At 42.3% G+C, this 22,248-nt stretch overlaps 1 protein-coding gene across 1 annotated transcript; it reads left to right on the forward strand.

Annotated features, from left to right (window-relative positions):
• Positions 1–1,424: 1,424 nt before the first annotated feature.
• crtac1b (cartilage acidic protein 1b) lies at positions 1,425–19,584 on the forward strand (the record flags this gene model as incomplete). Its single annotated transcript, XM_079168370.1, has 15 exons — positions 1,425–1,511; positions 4,145–4,332; positions 5,563–5,759; positions 6,124–6,260; positions 8,524–8,680; positions 10,786–10,920; positions 11,047–11,189; positions 14,463–14,599; positions 16,032–16,114; positions 16,350–16,450; positions 16,556–16,724; positions 17,551–17,696; positions 18,878–18,920; positions 19,037–19,180; positions 19,457–19,584. 15 exons carry the CDS (start codon positions 1,425–1,427, stop codon positions 19,582–19,584), a joined length of 1,995 nt encoding a protein of 664 aa, XP_079024496.1.
• Positions 19,585–22,248: the final 2,664 nt, after the last annotated feature.

Below are 22,248 nucleotides of genomic sequence, written 5' to 3' on the forward strand. Positions count from 1 at the left end.
TATTCCTTTTTTTTGTAAAAAAAAAAAAAATGAAAAAGAGAGAGAGAGAGAGAGACAGAGAGAGACTGAGAGAGCGAGAGAGAGAGAGAGAGAGAGAGAGAGAGAGAGAGAGAGAGAGATCGAGACGGGATTAATCAACTTGTGGGCATCATTTGATTATATATGAATATGTATAATATAATAAAAGCATTAGCTAATCGATCTACAGTAGCTGGTCCACATGTAAATGAATACTTAAATAAAAAAAATAAAGACGAAACAGAACGTATCCCCATCCCAGCTGCGCCTCGCTGACATCATTATAATGAGCACCTGAGGACACGCCCACCTGCTGCTATCCCGCGCTGTTATTGGCTGTGTGTTTAAATATTTCACAAGCTGTCCGGCGGTTGGCTGAAATATCACACAAGTAATTTCATAAAGCAAATCTTTTGGAAGTTGTGTAAAGGGAATAAGTGGGGAAAACCCTTGAGATAACTGCGGCATCCACCGCACAATTAACTGACTATAACATCATTTCCCCCTCTCTCTCTCCTGGCTGCTGTCAATCGCTGGAGGATTTGTCGGAGTTTCCGGAGCGTCTCTGCATCTGTGAGTACCTGAGTTTGCTTGCTGCTGAAGCTGCTGCCTTCCTCTGGGTCCAGGATGACTGTGGCGCTCCGCGGGGATCTGCTGCAGAGAGAGAGCCGATAGAAAGTTGATCGCTGTCCGGATTTGCCTGCAACTTTCTGCACAGAGCAAATACTAATTGAACAGATTAAGATGCTTGATTGTCAGTTTTCATTCAGATTGCGCGTAATAGCCGACTATTTTATTATCACCTGCACGGATGAATCACTGCTTCACACACAGTGGGTTTTTTTTAACCAAGAGTTTCTTATTTTCAATTAGTTGCTTTTTGCTTTCTTACTTTTATTCATTTAGAATTGTGTTTGAAAAATACAAAAGATTATAGATAGCTAGATGTAATGACAATAATATTAATTATTAGTGTCATTAGTATTATTATTATGCATCCTCTTACACATCATGCATTCAAAAGTTATACAGTGTCACGGATCATATTGGTGAGAAATTCAAGAGTGTAACTTTTTTATAAAAACTCCTGCAACTATCACAGCTGAATAATCATTTGTCCATTACTATCAAATGTTTTAAAACATGTGATCAGTGTTTGGTCGTGAAGCAGTAGTGAGTTACTGCACTGTCTTTGCTGGAATCAGGTGTTTTATTGTGTGATATCCACTTTGGTAAATTATGGATGAATTAGAGCTTAACATCAATGCTCAGTGTGACTGCTAAGTGTAATTCACTGGGACTGGTGCAGCACTTTCTGTGTGTGTGTGTGTGTGTGTGTGTGTGTCCTGCAGTGAGGGTGTCCTTCACAGAGAAGAGCCTCTGGAAGCGTGTGTTTGAAACTGAAGATGTTGCTGGCTCTTTGTCGCAGTGTTATCAGGATCAGAGCTGGGCTTGAACGCTCCAGGAAGCACATGCTGATGTTGCACGCTGTGGTAATGGCCTCTTAATGCCAACATAAATAACCAAATCGCAAACATTTCTCTGCTTCAAACAATGATTTTTTTTTTTTTCCAAGGCTATTTCATGGCTGTTTTACTACAAATGACTTTATTTGATGCTTCCTGTTCTCATAGTGGAACTGTTGTTGATCCTGCAGCTGTAACATCCTCGTGCATCAATTGCTGAAAAGTCACTTTGCAACTTTACCTGGCGACTCAAGTGGGGTGTCCTTACCTTACTGCAGTGAACGTGGGGCAAAGCGACTATATGTCCTTGAATGGATGATGTAGTACCCCACCATTTTATCTGGCCGGTCCCCAATGGTTCCAATCTGTCCTTTTTCTACATCCATCTTCTCTCCAGTTATTACTTCTTATGGCTGAACTAATAGGAAGATTTAACTTTGTCTCTTTCAGACAGGTGTTGAACTGAAATATGCTACAGTTGAAGTTGGCGATCACAGTCCGGTGGTTATACATAACCAGCCAATTACACAAGTTCGGTCCTATGCGTATCTTAGTGACCACGTGGATAGCACTTTAAACTGTAATATTCATGTTGACTGGGTATGTTCTTGGCAACTCCAGAGAATAGATTGCGTCCATACGGAGTCGTATGTTTTTGTCTTATCAAGCTGTTCTGCAGGATGTAATCAGGAGTGGAATAACTGCATTGTTCTGGATTCTTCATGTATCCTTAAAATCAAAGTTATCACATTTGGTTTAGACTGCGATGAAAATCATTGGTAAAAAATATCATAATCATATTATAATTCTGCACTCTCGGTGTGAGCAGCTACCGTCTGGCAGACAATACAGAGCTCAGTGCTGCAAATTGAATCGGTTTAAGAGCCCCTTTGTGCCTGTATCAGTTGGAATTTTAAACAGAAGCCTATAAGGGGAGGGTACGTATGCTGTACTGGGGGTACAAAAACTACACACAGACTGATGCCTCAGGATCTATCTACATACCAACCATGGGAATAAAGCCCTGTCATATATTCTATCCTTATTTGTATGGACATTTCAGCTGACCACCTGTGACTATAGATGTTTGCTTATCTAATTATTCATCTTAAAAGGAGTGTCCAAGTGCATCCTAACATCAACAAAAATACTTAAAGAGCGAACTCTTTTCCACCACCTTTTTTCTTTTTACTTTTCAAGTTTCCTTTTCCTTCTCTTTTAATTTATAGCCTGCAGCCCCTATCTAACATGGAGTATAGGAGACAGTCTGTAAAGCTGCATTCTGTAGTTGGGAACTGCCCAGCCCATTTGTCATTACATCCTGCCCTAATGGGGAGAAACTGCCTCATCCTGAGCTCTCAGTGTTGTTAATTAACCCTTGTTGCTAACAGCCACAGTCTACACATCGCTGCCAGCTCTCCAGCCAGCGTTATCACTGCGCCGCCTGCCAGCAGAGCTAGCATTAGCCCGGGCCATATTTCTGCAGGTGTCAGCGGAGGTGCTTCCTCTCCCGGGCCGACGTGCTTTTGAGAGTATTACTCAAACGGCAATGCGGTTTTTATCTTAAATTGAATTGTTGAGGGAGATGTTAAAGAGCCATACATCACCTGGACACATAGAGAATAAAATGGGAAATTTGCAGCAGTAAGGAAGCAGAGATGGGAACGGCTCAATGGCATTACAGATGGAATGAGCGCTACGACGAGGGCTGCGCACATAAATCCACTGGCAGAGCAAATCAAGTAGTCAGCTTGTAAATGCCATTAAGTGCGTGTTTGAAGTTTTGCAGCGCTGTGTGTGATGAGCGTTTTATTTTAGCCTTAATGAGGTGACCTTTCTCTTTCCTTTATCCCCTCAGTCAAGCTTCTCTTCTCTCTTTTCAGTTTGAGCATCAGAAAGCTCACCCCTACCTGCCTGCACTTCACAAGTCGATTGGATCAATTCCTCCATGTTCACCTTTTATCTACCGGCCACTAAAAGGACACTTATACATCACACAGCCCTTTCATCCGAAAAAAAGCCTGCCCAGTTTAGACCTGGTCCCCGTCTCTGAGGAAACAGCACCTCAGTTCTGTTATATCCCATCATTGGTTTCCTCTGTGTTCACTTGGCCTCTGGCTAATGCCCTGCTCCATGTATGGATTTTCTGTCCTGTAATTCCTCAACCGTCTGCCTGTGATGGGTTGTTCAGATCTAACCCTGCAGAGCGCTGCTGATTGCGGTGGTATATCTTCATCTTTATGTCTGAGTATTGGAGGAAGCCGTGCCAACTATCCGCTGATGTTTGCCTCACGATGGATTTGGAGAATTAGCAACAAGAGCATGTGTTGCAGTTTGCAAGTGTATGACTTACAGCTTCTCAGATTCTCATTTGCCTCGACAGCCAGAATAACAGTGCGCTGTAGTTCAGTCGAAGAGTAATGTGTGTGAATTTGTTGGATGGGAATTGTGATGATTTTACGTGTGTGTGTGTGTGTGTTTTCTACAGATGAACAGCAGCAGCATTGTTCTAATTTTTTAATTCAGACCTATTATTGCTGCACTTTTGCTCTTTGGAAAATGCATTTGAGAGGTTTTTGAAGCAGCAAAATAGACAAAGGGCATGACAGTAGCCCTTCTCAAATTCATCTGTTAAAAACACTGTGTTTTTTTCCCTTAAGGTGAGGATGTTGTGGCTGGTTATGTTCCTGCCTGCCATCTCCTCGGCTCAGCGATCAGAGCCCATGTTCTCAGCTATAACCAAGACCGTCCTTCCTCCCGACTATGACAACAACCCCACCCAGCTCAACTACGGTGTGGCCGTCACCGATGTGGACGGGGACGGGGACCTGGAGATCTTTGTGGCTGGGTGAGAAAGGGGGAGGCAGGTTGTGCAAAGCAGCCTTTTGTTATTTTTCATTCAAGCTTCGTGAATCCTAAATCCCTGATATCACCAGCACAATTATTTTTTTCTTACACACAATTAGAGCAATTAATTGTGTGTTATCTAACTCTAAATCAGAGGCTGAAACAAAAGTGCATTGTCATTTTCCAAGCTAAAGGTTGAAGACAAAGGCAAAAGACTAAAAGACAAGAGATGGTAGTGTGCCCCGAGGCTCACTCAACTGATGAAAATTGATGTGATTGGATAGAGCGCCATTGATGGGAACAGTTTGGCAAGCCTGCCTCTATCCAGTGAAGCGGCAATGAATTTCCCAATGCTTAACAGAATATAGATGGACCAAAATGACCCTGTTTAATAAATGTCATTCAGCCCAGACACCCTATTCAGCAGCTATCCTGGACAGGAGGGCATCACTAAACCTCATAGAGGATGTCATTTCATTGGGATTAGAAGAATCATAGGGCACAGTGTTTCAGTTTATGTTGCTCCTACACTCTTTATTATACAGATGAAGGAGGGACGAGCCACGTGAAGTCACTGTGGACTTTCATCCAGGGGACCGGTGTTCGTGTTCCGTTTGAAATTAATAGTAATTAGTCATTTTTACTGACGACGTTGTGTGACGTGACGCTATTTCACTGACTCACATTGAGTTGTGTTTATTTTTAACCCAAACCATGTTCTTTTTTCAAACCCTAACCAAGTGGTTTTGTTGCCTAAATCTAATTGCGACAGTTTCACAACCTTTATAATGCCAATCATTTATTTTTGATCTAAGCAAGTCATTAAATAAAAATCCAATCATTTATTTCCTAATCATTTAAAATTATAACCAAGTAAAAGGATAACATTTAGAATGTTGATGGTTCACAGTGACTTTGGGATAATTGAAATTGTTGTTTGGGACTTTGGTGAAAAAAGTTAATTTGGGGCCTTGCTGTCAATTATAGTTCTCCACTGAGTTACATTTCATGCTGACAGTTTGTTTGGCGATTGTTAGTAGTGGCTATGTAGCCTCAAGCAGAAGGGACCATCAGGCTACGGATCTTCATCTACAAAATAAAAAAAACATAAACATTGTTTTTAAGATTAGTCACTAATAATTAGTAGATCAAAGAACTCCATGATTTAGTCTTCAAAATGTCTCTTATGTAATGCAAATGTGACAGCTGTGCCATTGGTGCCTGTTGACAGCTACAACGGCCCAAACCTGGTGCTGAAATACAACAAGCAGCAGAAAAGGCTTGTCAACATCGCTGTTGACGACCGAAGCTCCCCGTTCTACGCCCTGAGAGACCGCCAAGGCAACGCCATCGGAGTGACAGCGTGTGACATCGACGGAGACGGTCGGGAGGAGATTTATGTCCTTAACACCAACAACGCCTTCTCTGGTACAGTCCATGCTTTCACACACACTGGTGCACTTTCACTAAAATAATGCATGTGTGCCCACACTCTCACAAGGGTCGTGCCTCTTTTCTTGTACGGTGACAAAGTAGGAGAATCAGTATGCAGATATTAAGCTTATCTTCATCAGATAACAGATACGCCTTGTGCTGCTATTAATCAATCGGAGAGCTACAGAGTGCACACTGTCAAAACCACAACACCTCACATAAAAATGATAGAGGTCACTTTCATCCCCAACAACCTCTTGTGTTTCCAATCACCCGAGGTTCTTGCATAACATAACACCTCTTTACTCTCTCAACAATCTTTGCCTCTCCTGAACTCTGCGTCTCTCTCCGCATCAAGGTCGGGCAACATACTCTGACAAACTGTTTAAATTCCGTAATGGACGCTTTGAAGATCTGCTGAACGATGACATTAACGAACACAGAGATGTGGCCAACCGAATGGCTGGGCGCTCAGTGGCCTGTGTGGACAGAAAGGTACTACACACACACACACACACACACACACACACACACACACACACACAAACAAACAAACACACATAAAAGTGGAGTATATGCAGATCCACACCAAACACACACACACACACACACACACACAAACTCCCCAGAGTGTCTTCTGTGTACATGCATGGTTGCTTCTGTTTGTTTACCAGTGATAACTCATGCCCTGCCTACGCCGCCCTTCTCTGCATGTGCTATGACAGTTCATTTGGGGGAATGGTGTGCCATTTTCTCTCTTCTGTCCATCGCACCAGTGTAATTACAGAAGCCAGGGCTCGTTTGTTTTATAGAACATCGTACGAGGGGAGGAGTGATGACTGCACACTACTGCTTTCTGCCCGTAGCATTTTCTCTCAGTCTCTTTTCCATTGTTTTCTTCCCTCTTTCCCCCTCCTTTACTCTCCTTTTTCTCTCTCTGACTGACACACTCAGTCTTTGTCTCTTATCTCACACACGCGCATACAGTTCTCACTTCCAATCAGGGGACGGGATAAAGAAAGTGATAGTGGGAAGAGGACAGTAGGGATTACAATAGATCTATTTTTTCCCTTTTAACCAGAGTCCCATCTCACTGAACATGAATAGGTTGTGCAGCTGCCAGACTGATTGGAAAGATATTTGCTTTTAATGGCATAACGCTTTTAGAGGAAGCCAAACCCCTGATGTGTGTTCTTCCATGCAGACTGACGGAAACAGAGAATACATTTTCCTATTGCTGAGCAAGTATTATTACAACAGATTTGGAACGACGATAGAGGGTTGCATAGGCCAAAACCGAGGCACGTTGCACAATCGGCTAGGTAGCTAATGTGTTGGGTCTTGCTTACTCATAAATACTGTGTTATTATTCAGACAAAAGAGGGATAATTGGTCATCCAACTGTTTCATCCCTCCCAGTCTCCTTGAAAGTGACGTCCCATCATTAGTCTTATTCAAAGTGATGAACGTGACATATTGAGGGGACTCACTTTGAACTGATTGATCAGTTCACTTTGCACTGGCAGGCAAGAGCGAGATTCGGATAAGTGGATTTTAAAAAGTCAGATTAATTGAAATGAGCTCGATAAGAAGCACCTTTCAAAACAAAAGAATGGAAATGCTACATTAGAGGTAATAGCTCATTCAGGCTTCTCAGTGATAGCTGTAACGACTGATGTAAAGGGCACACAGTCTCATATCCCTGCACCTGCTTGCACTTTGCAGTCATGCATGTCACACTATTCACAATGCCAATTCCGGTGACAGAAATTAGCCTCGGGTGAAGACTTATTGAAAAATCATTGACTTTTAAGTTTGTTAAGTAACTGCCAGTGGCCTTCAGGTCTTTCGTTGTAGTTCATTCTCATTCATTCTCTTGTGTGTGTGTGTGTGTGTGTGTGCTCCCACCTCAGCAGGCCATAATGTGACGCTTCATGACATTTACATCAACTAGACTCATTTACTTTTCTTGTCTTGAAAAAATACAGTACAGTTATCAGTGAAATGGTGTGTATATACGTGTGTTTGCATATGTGCATGTGTTTGTATTGATTGAAATATGTTAGGCCTGGTGGGAAAGCTCATTGGAATCCAGTGTGTAGTCTATTAGTGTGGTTCCGTCTGTGAGTTTGTGTCTGCAGGGACTCTGACTGATAATGGAGTGTGAAATTAATCTCCAAAGGGAGGCAGAGGAAGGAGTATAGGGAGAGAGACTGAGAGAGAGGGTGTAAAAGGTAGGAAACATGGTAAAGGGAGATAAAGGGGAAAGAAAAGGGTTCATTGGAAGAAGGTGAAACCGTGCATAATATTCACAGAAATAGCCCCAAAAAGTAGATGTTCAAATAACATATGTAATCATGTTTCAGTTTACTTAGAGCTACTGAGCTCAACTTTATATTTGGCTATAATTGAATTCTCCAACAATGTATCAAACAACGATTTGAAAGCAATGCAACAAATTTGACAGAAAAACATCTGTTATTGCAGTTTTGAATGAAAGAATATCTTTATGGCCAGATTTACATATTCAGGAACCAACATGCTTGAGAGCCACAGAAAAGGAAGTGGAAGTGAAGGGGGGGGTCACAAAAAGATTGTGATGATGTTTTAAATGAATGACTAGCATCAGTTTATACAGGTTACTGTATTGAAGCGTGTGCATATGGCTGTTTGTCTGGCGGGAGGCGAAGCTGCAGGTATTTTCAAATTCTGGAATTTTTAAAATCTAAATATAAACCCTTTTGTTTTTTTCCTCTAGGGTACAGGCCGGTATGCCATCTACATAGCCAACTATGCCAGTGGCAACGTGGGTCCTCATGCTCTTATTGAAATGGATGAGGCAGCCAGTGATCTTTCACAGGGCATCATTGCCCTCTCCAATGTGGCAGAGCAGGCCGGAGTCAATAAGTTCACTGGTAGGTATGCTGAAATTGTGTGTGTGTGTGTGTGTGTGTGTGTGTGTGTGTGTGTGTGTGTGTGACGTAGACCTTTATCCAACACTACTGGACTTTCAGTCTGATTTACACAGACATCTGTAGCGGATGCCAAGAGCATGTGCTTGCTGTACCCATGGAGTCTGAAATATAGGACTTCAGTACAGTGAGGGTGCTGGAGGGGTGCCAGGTGAGGAAAAAAAGAAAGAAGAAAGAGATGAAAGAGAACAAGATGAGTGTAAGCGTGAGAAAAGAAAGAGAGCGAGACAAAGAGAAAAGTGTTAGTGGGCTCTTTTGGCCCTGTCAGCTGTTTACTCCAGCCAAAGTCACACGGAAGCGAAGGCGAAGGGCGGCACACACATACATCAGACCAGCTCAACGGCCCAAGAGATGGCATCCATCACAGCCTGTTGTGGTTAACCCAGACTTTTAAAGGTGTGGATACAACTACGTACGTCACTACAACACAGAGTATTTTATCAGCTCAATCAGTTTGCAAGTGTTTCCGCAGAGATTAAAGGTTTTTAATGTTGACAGGAAGTGGCTGATGCTGTTTAAAAGATTAGTCAAAGAATCTCTCCTGACCCTCCTACTGATTGGTTTGAGTCGCCAGTAAAATCACTGGTGAGAAACATCCTTTCCTGTCGGACATTTCTAGTTGACTATTCACCCAAAAAGCTGTATCATAAATTCACATAATCCTCTCTTCAAGGAAGATACAGGTGTCTAAAAATGAAGTGTAACAGTTTCATTTATTCCATTTGCACCCATACCATAAACTGCCTCCCACACCCACCGAAACCTTTTTATATCATTGACCATTTGTTGTATTTTCATTGTTTGCATTGTCATCACTAAACTAACGGCTACCCTTGTCTAAAATGTTGAAAGTGTTTTAATTGTTTTTTTCAGATGCAAAAGCTCATGTTTTTGTGAGAAAATAAAAATCTGAACTGCCATTTAAATGCTTTTGAAACTGATAGGATGACCTTGAAATAGATTGTTTTTACTTCACAAGAAGCACTGAAATTCATCACCGCACCTCTGCTCAGTTGGATCAACATTTCACTTAACCCTGTGATGGATACCTGTTTTGGTATCGAAGAGGAGAACAATAAATGCCAAAATGAATGATTTCACTGTGATTTGTGTCTTTGATAATAGCGCTGCCGCTATGATACTTTATTGTAACCACTGAAAAGTCCTTGACGCTGATGTCCAAGTAAATTTTGGAAATAGGAGATGACTTTGAGCATAACAGAATCAATCTTCTTCATCAATCGATCTTTTTACATTCAAGATGTCATCTAAGCCACCAGAGGGGCAGGGTTTGCTGTGAATGATGTACGGTGGATGGCTTTGTCATCAAACCGCCGTTAATCAGAGCAGAGGGACAGGCAGCGAAGTTGCATATCTAATGGTTACATATCTCTGGAGGGACATTAGTGGTTTATGGCCATAGGGGGGCGAGTGATATTTGTCTGGGCTGATGGAGCGGGCCAGTAAATCAGTGGCGAGTCCTGACTCACAGCACTGACTCTGCATACTGGAAGGGCAATCAAAGCCCTTTCAACTCCATAATTAGACTCCGCTGGTCTCAGATGAGACACTTTAGGGAGACACTTCACTTCATAGAATGTCATTGGAAAATCCTGGAGCGATATTGAGAGTGTAGAACAGTCACAAAGATCTTTTCATCAGAAGATTACTGTTAGCTTTTGGTTAACACAAAAGATTCTCTGCATGTGTTGCGTCTTCGCATTCTTTTTATTTGTTTGCGCTTGAGCCTAGATGTGTTTATCTGTGTTTGTGTGCGTGTGTGTGTGTGTGTGCATGTGTGTGTGCAGCCTATCAGAGTCAGTGTCTGTGTCAGCAGAGACCTGCCATGCTTAGAGGAAATGGTCTGGAAAGACAGTAATGATCTCTCGCTGTTCACTTTTGTTGTGGCGCTGATCTCTCTCCCTCTGTTCACTCCGTCGTTTCACCTATCCTGCCTCAATTTGACTAAAACAGTCCGTTCACACTCTTTTTAACCGACTCATTCTCTCTTACCGTTGAGCCTTGTCTCTCTGTCTCCGTTTGTGCAGGAGGGCGAGGTGTCGTGGTGGGGCCCATTGTCAGTCAAACCCTGTCCGATGTGTTTTGCGTCAACGAGTACGGTCCCAACTTCCTGTTTAGGAACAACGGGGATGGATCTTTCACTGATGTGGCGCAGCTGGCTGGTAAGAGGAACATGTGCAGTTTAACAGATCATAGCCTTGGATCAGTTAATCACAGACACATTCTGCAAAAACAGAACACAAGGTAGGCTTTCTTGTTTGATAGAGTGTATTACCATATACCCGTAGGCGTGGAGGACCCAATGCAGCATGGCAGAGGTGTTGCTCTGGCAGACTTCAACCGTGACGGCAAGACAGATATCGTCTATGGGAACTGGAATGGACCTCATCGCCTGTATATGCAGCTGAATAACCGCAAACAGAAGTTCAAGGTGGGCACAGTCAATCCTGGGTATTTAACAACTGCTAATGCACAAGACGCCAATAGTTTGTCTTGAATCAATATTGCTCTACGGTCTCAGTATGCTTTCAACAAACACGGCTGGTTGATGCGCCACAATTGTATATATTTATTCCAAGAGGGGCTTTAGAGAAAAGTTGAAACTGTAATAACTCTCACACCTTCACACACCAGGCCAGTAGCTGCATAGATTAGGCATGATTGTCTGATTGTTGGTTTTGGAAAAGTTTAAAATTCTTCAGATGCAGCCCCCCCCCCCCCAGATTCAGACGTCACCAGACAAACTGACAAGCACTTTGTTTGAAGCATATTGAGGCCTTTATTACCAGTTGACCCAAATGACCAAACGCACATGTTGTCACACACCTGACAACCGTTCACAGGTCGGTCTGTGGATAATCAAGAGTAACCAGCACTCATTTAGAGTCTACAGTCTTTGTATCGAGTGATTCCCCTCTCAGGATATCAGGCAGAGGCATTTCAGACTGAGGTTGTGGTTCTCTCTCTTCTTCTCTGTCCAGAATCAATGTCTAATCAACACGCAGCACAAAGACGGCAAGCCTCACCCATTAACTCTGAGAATCACGAGAGTTATCAATGCTAACGGATGGCTTTTGAATTAGCACGAGTCGGTGCTGGCTCACTTTGGGATTGAGTGGGATTTAAAGAGGGATGGACGGTGATTTACTCAATCAACTCGACTATAGACAACTCCAGTGAGACAGCCAGCAGTGTGCATGTGCTCGTGTAATAGGGTTAATAGCGTCTCTGCTGCGTGTAAATCTGCGGAGCTTCCGTGCTCGGTGATTTATCTGTCAGCAGCTGCGACCGCATCTTTTCCCAAAGAGATAAACGCCACACGAGACATCTTTATAGGGGTCAAATAAGGGGTTAATGTGTGATGCTTAGCCCAGAGACAATTCCTTCAGTATGACACACAGACACACACACAAAGACAATGCACTCTAATACACACACAAACACACAAAAGACAAATTGAATTATCTAGCCGATGATTTTCTTTTTTTTAAACCAAGATTGTTAAATCACAAATCCACAACACATTTAAGACCCCTTCCCCCCGCACAAGCTGACACTCCTACCAGCCGTGTTGACCTTTGGCATGTATAATGAAGCTGTTGTATCACTCCAGTAAACCGCTAATTAAATTGGGCTGAAACAGCAGCTTGCCTCGGCAGTAGAAAGTGCAGATTAGGCCTGTTTGTGCTTTAATTAAAATCTATTGCCGAGGTTTTCCTTGCAGTAGGTTTAACACACATAAAAAAGCACACCCACACACATACATAGTAAGTATTTAAAGAGATTATTCCAAATAATCAAACAGTAATAAAGTACTATATTATACGTGCATGCTTTCAAATAAACACATTTAAAATATTATTTATTTATTTTATATTTTAAGAAATATTGTTGGAAGAAATCCTATTATTTTTCTGAAACCATCTCCCCTCTTTAAATTCTTTAAATCTGAGGTTTCTGTGCTTCATATTTGTTTGGTGAGAGTCCCTTTCTCTTTCCTTATGGAACATCTATTCATCCACCTTGTAATGCAATAAATGTAGAACTGGCCCTCCCTTGTGGCCCTCAGTTGGCCATCCCCTCTCCTTCACCTGAGAAGCAGAAGGTCACTGTAAGCCCTCCCTAGCCCCGGCTTTATGAGCCTTATAATTAAAACAGGGAGTAAATACTAGAGGGAGTGAAGGCCTGCTCTATAACTCTTCCCCGACTTATCACGTGTCACTGAAGCGGAGAGATATCCGTTACTTTCTTGTGCAAAAACTCCTCTGCTGAGGAGACTTTTTTCGGGGCAGCAGTCTTTCTGATGCCAAAGGATGTTAAAAAAAAGGCCTTTGTTTTTATCTTTAGACTTTATCAGCCGGGGTAACTTGCAGTGAGTGATTGAGCAGATGACAGATCAATGTCTAACTCAAGGACTGGACCCTGATTATTGATGGACATGTTGAGGAGATTGAACTTGTGACCTTCATGTTATGGAACAGTCTCTCTCGCCACCAATGCTGTGCTCACTCTACGGGCAACATAGCAACAGGCTACAAGTCATTTTCAATGGAAGCCGGTGACATGAAGCTGCAAGCTGACACCCGACACGCTACAAAACAAAGTTGTGCTGGTCTCAACTTTTCTTTAGCGCTCCAATGACGCGGTGAAGCATCAACCAATCATCTGATTTTGTTTTACCCCGTTCCATTCCATCTATAAAAATGCATTTAGCTTGTTTCCAGTGCAACGTAACCACATCAACGAGCGCTTGATCAACATTTCAACGGTAACTTGCGACAATGTAGCTGGCCATGTATTTAGTTGTATTTAGATTTAGTTGCTTTTGTTGCTTGTAGTGTGAACACAGCACTCAGCTAGCATCACATATAGGATGCAAGCTGTAATAACAGGTTCCAGTGAAAATCCTCCATCTCTGGGATGGTCTGAAACTTTGTGCTGACGTGGAACCGTGACAGCAAACTTTGGGATCTTTGGAACTCCGTGTCGGTTTCTCCGCGCGGCAAAGTTCTCAATTTTCTCCCCCCATTCACATCCACGTAGTTAGAATTTGTTAGATGTGCAAAGACGGACGAAAACAGACCACAAGGAACCCTCGCAAGGGGCCGCGTCTGTAGGAGTGACGTCACTTTGGCTGTGCGGACACTTGCGACACTCGTGGATACAGCAAACATAAATCTCACTTATTACGTTACACTTTGTCTATAAACCTCATCTTCCCCAGTGAAGAAATAAATACTAAAATAGAATTTTAGAATATGCTGTCATCAGCATATGAGTAAGAAAAAGCACATTTACTGTATCTTTATTAAAAGCATTGGATTATTATGAAATAACCCTTTCTCTAACCCCAAAGCGATAATAATTTAATTTACGACAACATTCATTCAAAAAGGGGAAAAAAAACAAAGAAACCAACTAAATAATATGAGAGAAACCAAGAAGTTTAGATGTGACGGAAATGTCCTTATGCAGAAATATGTGAAGAGCATCGCAATGAAGAAACATTTTGACGATTCATACACCTGCAGGTCAAGTCTGATTACAATTTGGTTGTTGAAAAGGCATTTCAAGAATTAATAAAAAAACTAATTGTAAATGTAAAATGTAAAATTACATGTAAAATGTAAATGCATGTGTGTGTGTGTGTGTGTGTGTGTGTGTGTGTTTCACTGATGTACCGTGCGTTTTCTTTCTTTCTCAGGACATCGCATCCCAGAAGTTTGCTATGCCGTCCCCGGTTCGCACCGTCATGGTTGCTGACTTTGACAATGACAACGAGATGGAGGTCTTCTTCAATAACATCGCCTACAGGGGCCCCTCCGCCAACAGGCTCTTTAGGTTCTCACACAGAAATAACACAATACACATACATATATACATACACATGTTATACAAGTATGATACTAAGGTTTAATAGCTTGTTGATCATGAGCTAACTGGACTACCCTTGTGTCTTGATTTCATATTCTAAAACATCGCTTGGAAGCTGAGAAGAATTTAAAATTCCCAGCCAAGGATATTTATCTAGTCTGGCATCCCGCCTCCTCCTCCACACATGAATGAATCTTTCATTAAGACAGTTTTAGGTCTCTTTTTGGATCCCGGTTTGGCTTCCTCTCTAGATAATATTAATGAACTCAGCCTTCAAAATGCAATACAGTACATGAGATATGAATTGTTAGGTCTTAATAGTATTATAAACCCACAAATCTGAGCTGGCATATTTTTCTGAACAGGATGCAGAAGCAAGGATGAAAGTTGCCATGAGCTGGTGGGTCAATTCATACTGAATATCAATAATCAGTGTAAGCCCCAGAGGTTTCCTGGGTCTGAATATTACTGCCGGCCAGGTGACTGGTGGAGAATTTGTCTTTCTGGACACGATGATGTCCGACAGGGGTCACTGCTCCGCAGCCTGTGGCTCTATAGTGTGACGATGAATCAGCTAATATAACTCTGCTCCTTGGCACTGAAAAGCTCAAATGATTGTGCCCAAGCTAATTAATACAATAGGACTAATCAATATTTAGCTGGGCTGAAGGGTTTAACAGGCAGGATCAGCACATTACTGTGAAATTAAATTATAACTTGAGGAAACTTGGCTATAGACATGCTTTGTCACTAAAGGTAAAGGTACTAAAGTCAATGTGCATGAATTTTTCCAACTAATGTCTATCTGAAGGTACTTAAATCAAGGGCGTAATTAAAAACTTTTGACCAAATGTTTTTTAGGACGATGACAATTACAATCCAGTTAAACCAAAAACAATATTATTGAAAAATAAATTAGTAAAAGATAAATCAATAATTTATTTAAGATAGCATATTTTATTAAGTATGTATCAACACATACTAATAATCATATAAGAAGTGGTTCCCTCTTGTATTAAACACAAAAAGATGCACTGATGCATAAATATGAAAGCAACAATTTAATGTTGCAACTCGTTTATTCCAAGAGGGGCTTTAGAGAAAAGTTGAAACTGGAACTCATTTTACCTACTTTAGGTATTGTTAGGTAGTTTACTTTGTAACAGTTTATTATATTTTATAAACTAATCATATGTTTTGTTTTTACAATCTCAATCTGTAGAGTAACTACTAACTGTAGTTGTCAAATACATGTAGTAGGCCTATCTCAAAATTCAACAGAACTTGAATAAATTAACTTAGGTACTTTCCAACACTGCTTATATATATATATATATATACATTGGTATTAATGGTTTACACTGTTTTGATGATTATTGCCGTGATATTGATTTGATAGGGTGAGCCGGAGAGAGCATGGAGACCCCCAAATAGAAGAGTTAAATGTTGGGGACGCATCAGAGCCTGAAGGACGAGGAACCGGTGAGTGGCAGAACAGACAGCCGTCTTACAACAACCTCATACTTGCTATTCCAACATCTCACCGTTAGATGGCACCAGAGCTCCACTGGGGCTTCCTCATGCGCTTCATAAAAAGAAAAAAAGACTTGTTCCACATAATTAGTTCTATGACTGTTGAAACATTATGCTCCCCTGCATGAGGATAATAAATGTTATGCAGGTATGTTTCCTGAAGTGTTTAGTTGCCTCGTTACAGGGGCTGTAGCCACAGACTTTGACGGTGATGGCCGTCTGGAACTGCTGATTTCTCATGGTGAAAGTGCAGCACAGCCGCTCTCTGTCTACAAAGTCAACCAGGTGAGTGTTTGTGAGACATTTGAAAAGCCTCAACATCAGCGTGACACTCAGCGTAGTGTAATCTTAACCATAATCCTCCTTTTTATCATTCTGTCTGTGTTTTAGGGGACTACAAACGCCTGGCTGCGAGTGATTCCCAAGACCAAGTTTGGTGCTTTTGCCAGAGGAGCTAAAGTGGTGTTGTACACTAAAAAGAGCGGCCCGCACACACGGATCATCGACGGTGGCTCGGGGTACCTGTGTGAGACGGAGCCTGTCGCCCACTTTGGCCTCGGTAAGTTTTAATTTCAACAAATTAAGAGGACACGAAACTGTCCTGAACCTGTAGCCTATTAATGACATCTTCAGATTGCATGTTTTTTTAACGCACAGCCTAAAACCCAATGATATTCACTTTACAATCATCACTTCCAGCCTGACTGGACACCCATGGGAGACTAAGTTGTCTGTGGGTAGGGAGCTCGGAGGACAAAAGAGATGGTGGACAGGTGCTGCAGCTGGAAGCCGTCCTGTTTTGAGAGAAACTAGGTCCCTGCCTCCTTCTGCCCCCACAAGACTGTCAGCTGATGGTCAGCCAGGCCTGGCAGCTCAACCACCGCTGCCTCCTGTCCCTGTTCTGTATCAGGACTGTCCAATTGGAGGCCCCTCAATTTGAATGCTTGATGATTCCTCACAACACACTAAATGAGCAAACTTTCTACACCTCGCGGCGTCAGGGAAAGAACTCCACATTTACAAAAAACATCACTCCTGGTAGATACACTCCTCACCACTAAATGAGACGGTGTCCCACGGGTGCAAAACAGGTGAATTATTCTTTGGCTCTCAGGCAGAACACCTGCTGTGTAGATCCCTGTCTGGCAAGCTACCTTAAGATCTGTTTGAATTAGAAATGCCACTTTAATTAAGGGCTGCAGAGGCCCTCTGGAGAGGGGCTGTCTCTATGCCTGATTAAAGTAGTTAATGGAGAGAGAAGAGTGTCACTCTGTCTCTCACTGTGTTTGTGTCAGTGAAAAAGAGAGGAAGCTTTATGAGCCCTTGAGAATGACTAAAGGAATGTGCCTCCGCGTGTGTTGCGTCTGTTCTGTTTGTCTGACCAGGTAAGGATGTTGCCACCAATGTCGAGGTGTACTGGCCAGACGGTCGCTCAGCTGCCCGACCCCTGGAGCCTTCAGACGTCAACACGGTGCTGGAGATCCCCTATCCAAGAGATGAGGAAGAAGTCACTCCTACTGTGGAAATAGAGGTACAGCGGTGATTCACGGTACTTCATTCTCATCATCTCAACGATCGTTTTTGCAGGTTTAGCCACTATGTGCAAAATTGGAGAATGTGCAAAATTGGCAACACCCAGTGGTCATTTAAACGTAAGACTCCTAGCTTACAGCGCATTACCTGGTTTGTTCTAATCAAATTGAAAATGTCCGTGAGAACAGGAGCGCTACCGAAGCACAATGTCAACTGACATGGTAAGTGCATTATCTGCTTCATTTACTCTTGTGTTGAAGAGAATCCCAGGGTCAAAGTCTAGTTTCAATACCCTGATTATTTTAGTTTTGTCCTCATACTATGTTGCATATTTCCCAATTAAATTGTGTTAAGTCAAATCCCAACACAGCTAATGTCGAGGCCAGGTATTATTCTAGCATAGAGAGAGTGAACACATTGCACACAAAGTGTGAAGATTACGCGGTTAATGAGGATCAGCGGTTAATTGCTGCCCCCAGTTAGCCTGGCCATGATGAGACCTCACAGATAATCACTCAGTATATCTAATGTTTCTACCACTGAAAAAACACAAGCCATCACGATAACTTAAATATGCTACGCTTGGGTGACAAGTAAAGAAAACAACAACATAAAATGTCTGTGTAAAGTGTTGGGCTCTCTAGAAGCCTCCAGAGCAGCTTCCATGTTCACTGGATTTGATTATCCAAGTCTCAGGACGTCGACTAGATGGTGGTCAGGAGTGCTGTCTTAACATGTCACGCCAAAATCTCATAGAGGTGTTCAGTATAGTTGGGATCTGGTGACTGAAGGCCATGGCATGCTTTATGAGTCACGCAATTTTCATACTCATCAAACCACTCTGTGACCTCTCCTGTCCTGTGGACGAGGGCATCGTCATGTTGGATGAGAGCACTCCCCTCACCACAGAGATATTTCATGGTAGGATTAAGGTGATCCCTCATAATAACTTTGTGTTGATCAGCAATAACCCTTCTCTCTAAGGGCATAAGTGGATCCAAACAATGCCAGCACAAGCCCCCCCCCCATCTGAATGAAAGCATCTGCATTAGTTATGTTTCTCCACTCATTTTATCAGCTTCTCCATTTATTTGTCACCCGTCTGTAGAATCACGTTAAAACAAACTATACATAGCAAGTTTTATGGTTGTTTCTAATTAGACTGACTGTGTCTTACAGTGTGGTCACGGGTTTGCACTGAATGAGAATGGCCGTTGCACAGGTAAGACACAAAGATGTTTCTGTTAACCACTCTATGCTTGTCTCCTTGTTGTGAATCAAGCCAAAAAGCGTCTTTCCCTCCCCTCCCCTCCCCTCCCCTCCCTCCCCCTCCCTCAGATGAAGATGAGTGTACCCAGTTTCCTACTGTGTGCCCCTCTGACCGCCCTGTCTGCACCAACACCTATGGCAGCTATAAGTGCCGCGCCAAGAGGAGATGCAACCAGGGCTTTGAGCCCAACGATGATGGGTCAGCCTGTGTGGGTGAGTGGTCCTGGCAGAGTTAGCGTAGACTTAGCTGGATTACAAAGATCAGAAGAACAAAGCAAGCACTGCCAGAGAATGAGATGCCTTAAGCTGCCTTAATTACTCTGGTTTTGAGTAAAGGCTTAGAGGTGCTAGCATTCCTCTGACCATGTCCCCTCTCTGCACCCCGCTGTCTTGCATGACTAACTCCCCCATGTGAATGAGCTCTCTTTCAGCCATAAAGACGCAGATGTTGGCTAACTTTTGCCCTCTGTTTTGCCTCTTTCTCTACAGCCCAGGTGGCTTACTTTGGGGGGACGCGGTCCTCTGGGGAACGCAAGCGTTCAGGCCTTTCTTTCTGGATGCTCCCCGTCTCTGTACTACCACTCGTCTCTACCCATCTCCAGACTGGACTACTGTAGCCGTCACTCTCTCCTCCCCTTCCCAACTCTCTCCACTGCTAAATGGGGATGTACAAAAACTCTCGGAGCAAACTTTTCACTTCCTACTCCTTCTTCTCCTTTGTGGATCTCTGCTATTGTTTTCCATCAGTTATTTACGGCCTTGCCCCCTCCTCACCGCTGCTATGTGTCACCTCTTGGCTCCCGGCCCCCTCTGGACTATAAAGAAACGCACAAGGAGCATGCTCGCTGGGAGCTACGGGGTTCAGAACTATCTGTGTCACACCCGCAGAGCCCTCACGTCATCACCTGGCACTTATCTTAGTGGGACCTGAACTGAGGCCAAGTCAATAAGTGGAGCTGGAGCGTATAAACCTCTGCACATACAGTACAGCAGACAGATCTACTGGCTCCACAGACCACATTCATTAGAGCCACGCTGAGACCCCTTCTGTAAGTCCACAATGCCACTATGTTAATCCCTACAATGTCCCTGTCATTCTTATTATGGGCTTTTTTGGATGCTGAGGAAGACCAGGTCTCCAAACTTTAGGTTCTGTGTGTGAGTGTGAGTGTACTGTGCCCAAAGAGGCAGTCGGGTAGAGGAACATATGCCAGACCATCTGTCTCCGATGGTAGGTAACGCTTTGTTACCCATTAATAATAATTCAGCACACTGAAGAATATAAACACACGTGTATGTGTGTGAGCACAAGAATAGGCAGGAACAATTCTATTCATTTGAAGTACAGTAGCCGGAAGGTGCAAACATAATTTATTTAGCAATTTTTTAATAATTTGGCACAAATTTTCGAACTTTACATTTTAAAAGAGCATCAGCCTTCAATATTTACTGCGAATATGAATTCCAAATGTATCGTTTGTTTCTTATTTCACCATTCACATAAAAATAATGGGACATGGCCAAGAAGATGTGGATTTTAAAGGACCATGCTTCTTTCTGAAATATTTTTTTTCCCAAGATAATATCAGACTTTAAAGGATAAGGCTGGTGATATTCCATGTTATGTTATTGTCAGTCTCCTTCATTTCTTATAAATTATGTCCTTCAACTGGGCACTGTAGTTTTTAGCAAATGTTACTCAAACAGGAGTAAATTGTGTTTTTATTGGGAAACACTTTCAGCTGCAAATTGGGTGTGCTATTTATAGTGTACAGAAAAATAAACTACACTATCCAAATTCATTGTAATGAAGAAACGTGTCACTCACTGTGTTTTTAATAATATTTGAACAACAACAGAGGTCTGTGGCACAGAGCAATAGAGTCAATTCATTGCAGATGAATTTTTCTTTTAGGGAAAATATCACCAGATTTATCTTATGAAGTGTAAATATTAAGTGAACTTCAACTAAGAATATTTCATGTTAATGATAACTTGACGACCCTTTCCTCTCCTCTCCGCACTGCAGAAACTGCACAACACAATCATCCCATCCAGAGTTAGACTGCCACCACCGTCATAGCAGAGGATAGATTCATCGAGTGTTGGCCGAGCCCTGACTGTGTGTGATGATTTATGGATTCCTCCCTATACACTCGCTGAGGCAAGTGTTATATAGTTTTAATATATAACCTCACACATTCCACTTAGGAAACAGCACCAGACTGACATCAGTCCCCGAGCCTGCTCATGAGCTGGACCGAAACCACAGATGCCACCTGTAAATATCAAACACTTCAGTTGAGATTTAGAGACTGAGATGTTTTTAATGAAAACGAAGAGGCATCAGAGCATGAAAAACGAATAAACAAACAATGATGGACGTGTTGCAGCAATTAAAATGACTCACTACGGATCTCACGTTGGATGCACGTCGCCGATGTTGTCATGCTCTCTGTGTCAGCCAAAGACTCTGTGGAGGAGAGAGCGAGAGAGACCAAGATCACGTCCAATATTTGTCAAATTTCAATGTTTACGCAGAATTGTTCACGAACAAAAATGTCAAAGAGGTTGAACTGAGGTGGCTGTAAAGATGTTATTGTAAGGACAGAGCGGAAACCTTTTTTGTAGTTTGAATCACACTCTTGGGTCAGACTTGAACTTATTATGTGTAAGCTCCGAGTTTGCATGAACAGTAAGATCCACAAGTGTTTATCAAAATTGCACGCTTTAAAAGCACATAGCTGTGTTTTCGACCCCATTGCTTACGTTCACCTGCCTAATCTCCACAAACCAAATAACAATGCAGTCATCTGTTGTCAAAGACATGGTTGTGTGAATCCAGTTTGTGTCTTTTCCCATACATGTGTTGAAATGGGGTGTGGCATTTCAGCTATTTTGAAGTTTGTACAGCAGAGAAAGGATACTACTGAAGATTGCTCACTATATTTGGCAACTCTTAAGTACATGTTCATGCCATATGCAACCAAACATACTGTTTACAGTATTTACTGTCTGGCCATTCAAACGTGGGGTCTCTGAAATCACAGGTCATCATACAATTCAAAATATGAAGCTTTTCTGTGTCCAGTGAAACGCTGAAGAAAATAAATGAAAACACAATATTCACAGTGATGGATTATTTTCAACCTTTAGACATGCCGAGAAGTAGAGTTACATGTTTTGGGGATAGAGTGGAAGTATGTGACTACAGAAAGGTAGAAAAACAATGTTTATTTGAAACTACAATAACAGAATAGACATCACAAGGTAAGCTTTTC

Source organism: Pholis gunnellus (assembly GCF_910591455.1).
Source record: "Pholis gunnellus genome assembly, chromosome: 11".
Taxonomy (NCBI): domain Eukaryota; kingdom Metazoa; phylum Chordata; class Actinopteri; order Perciformes; family Pholidae; genus Pholis; species Pholis gunnellus.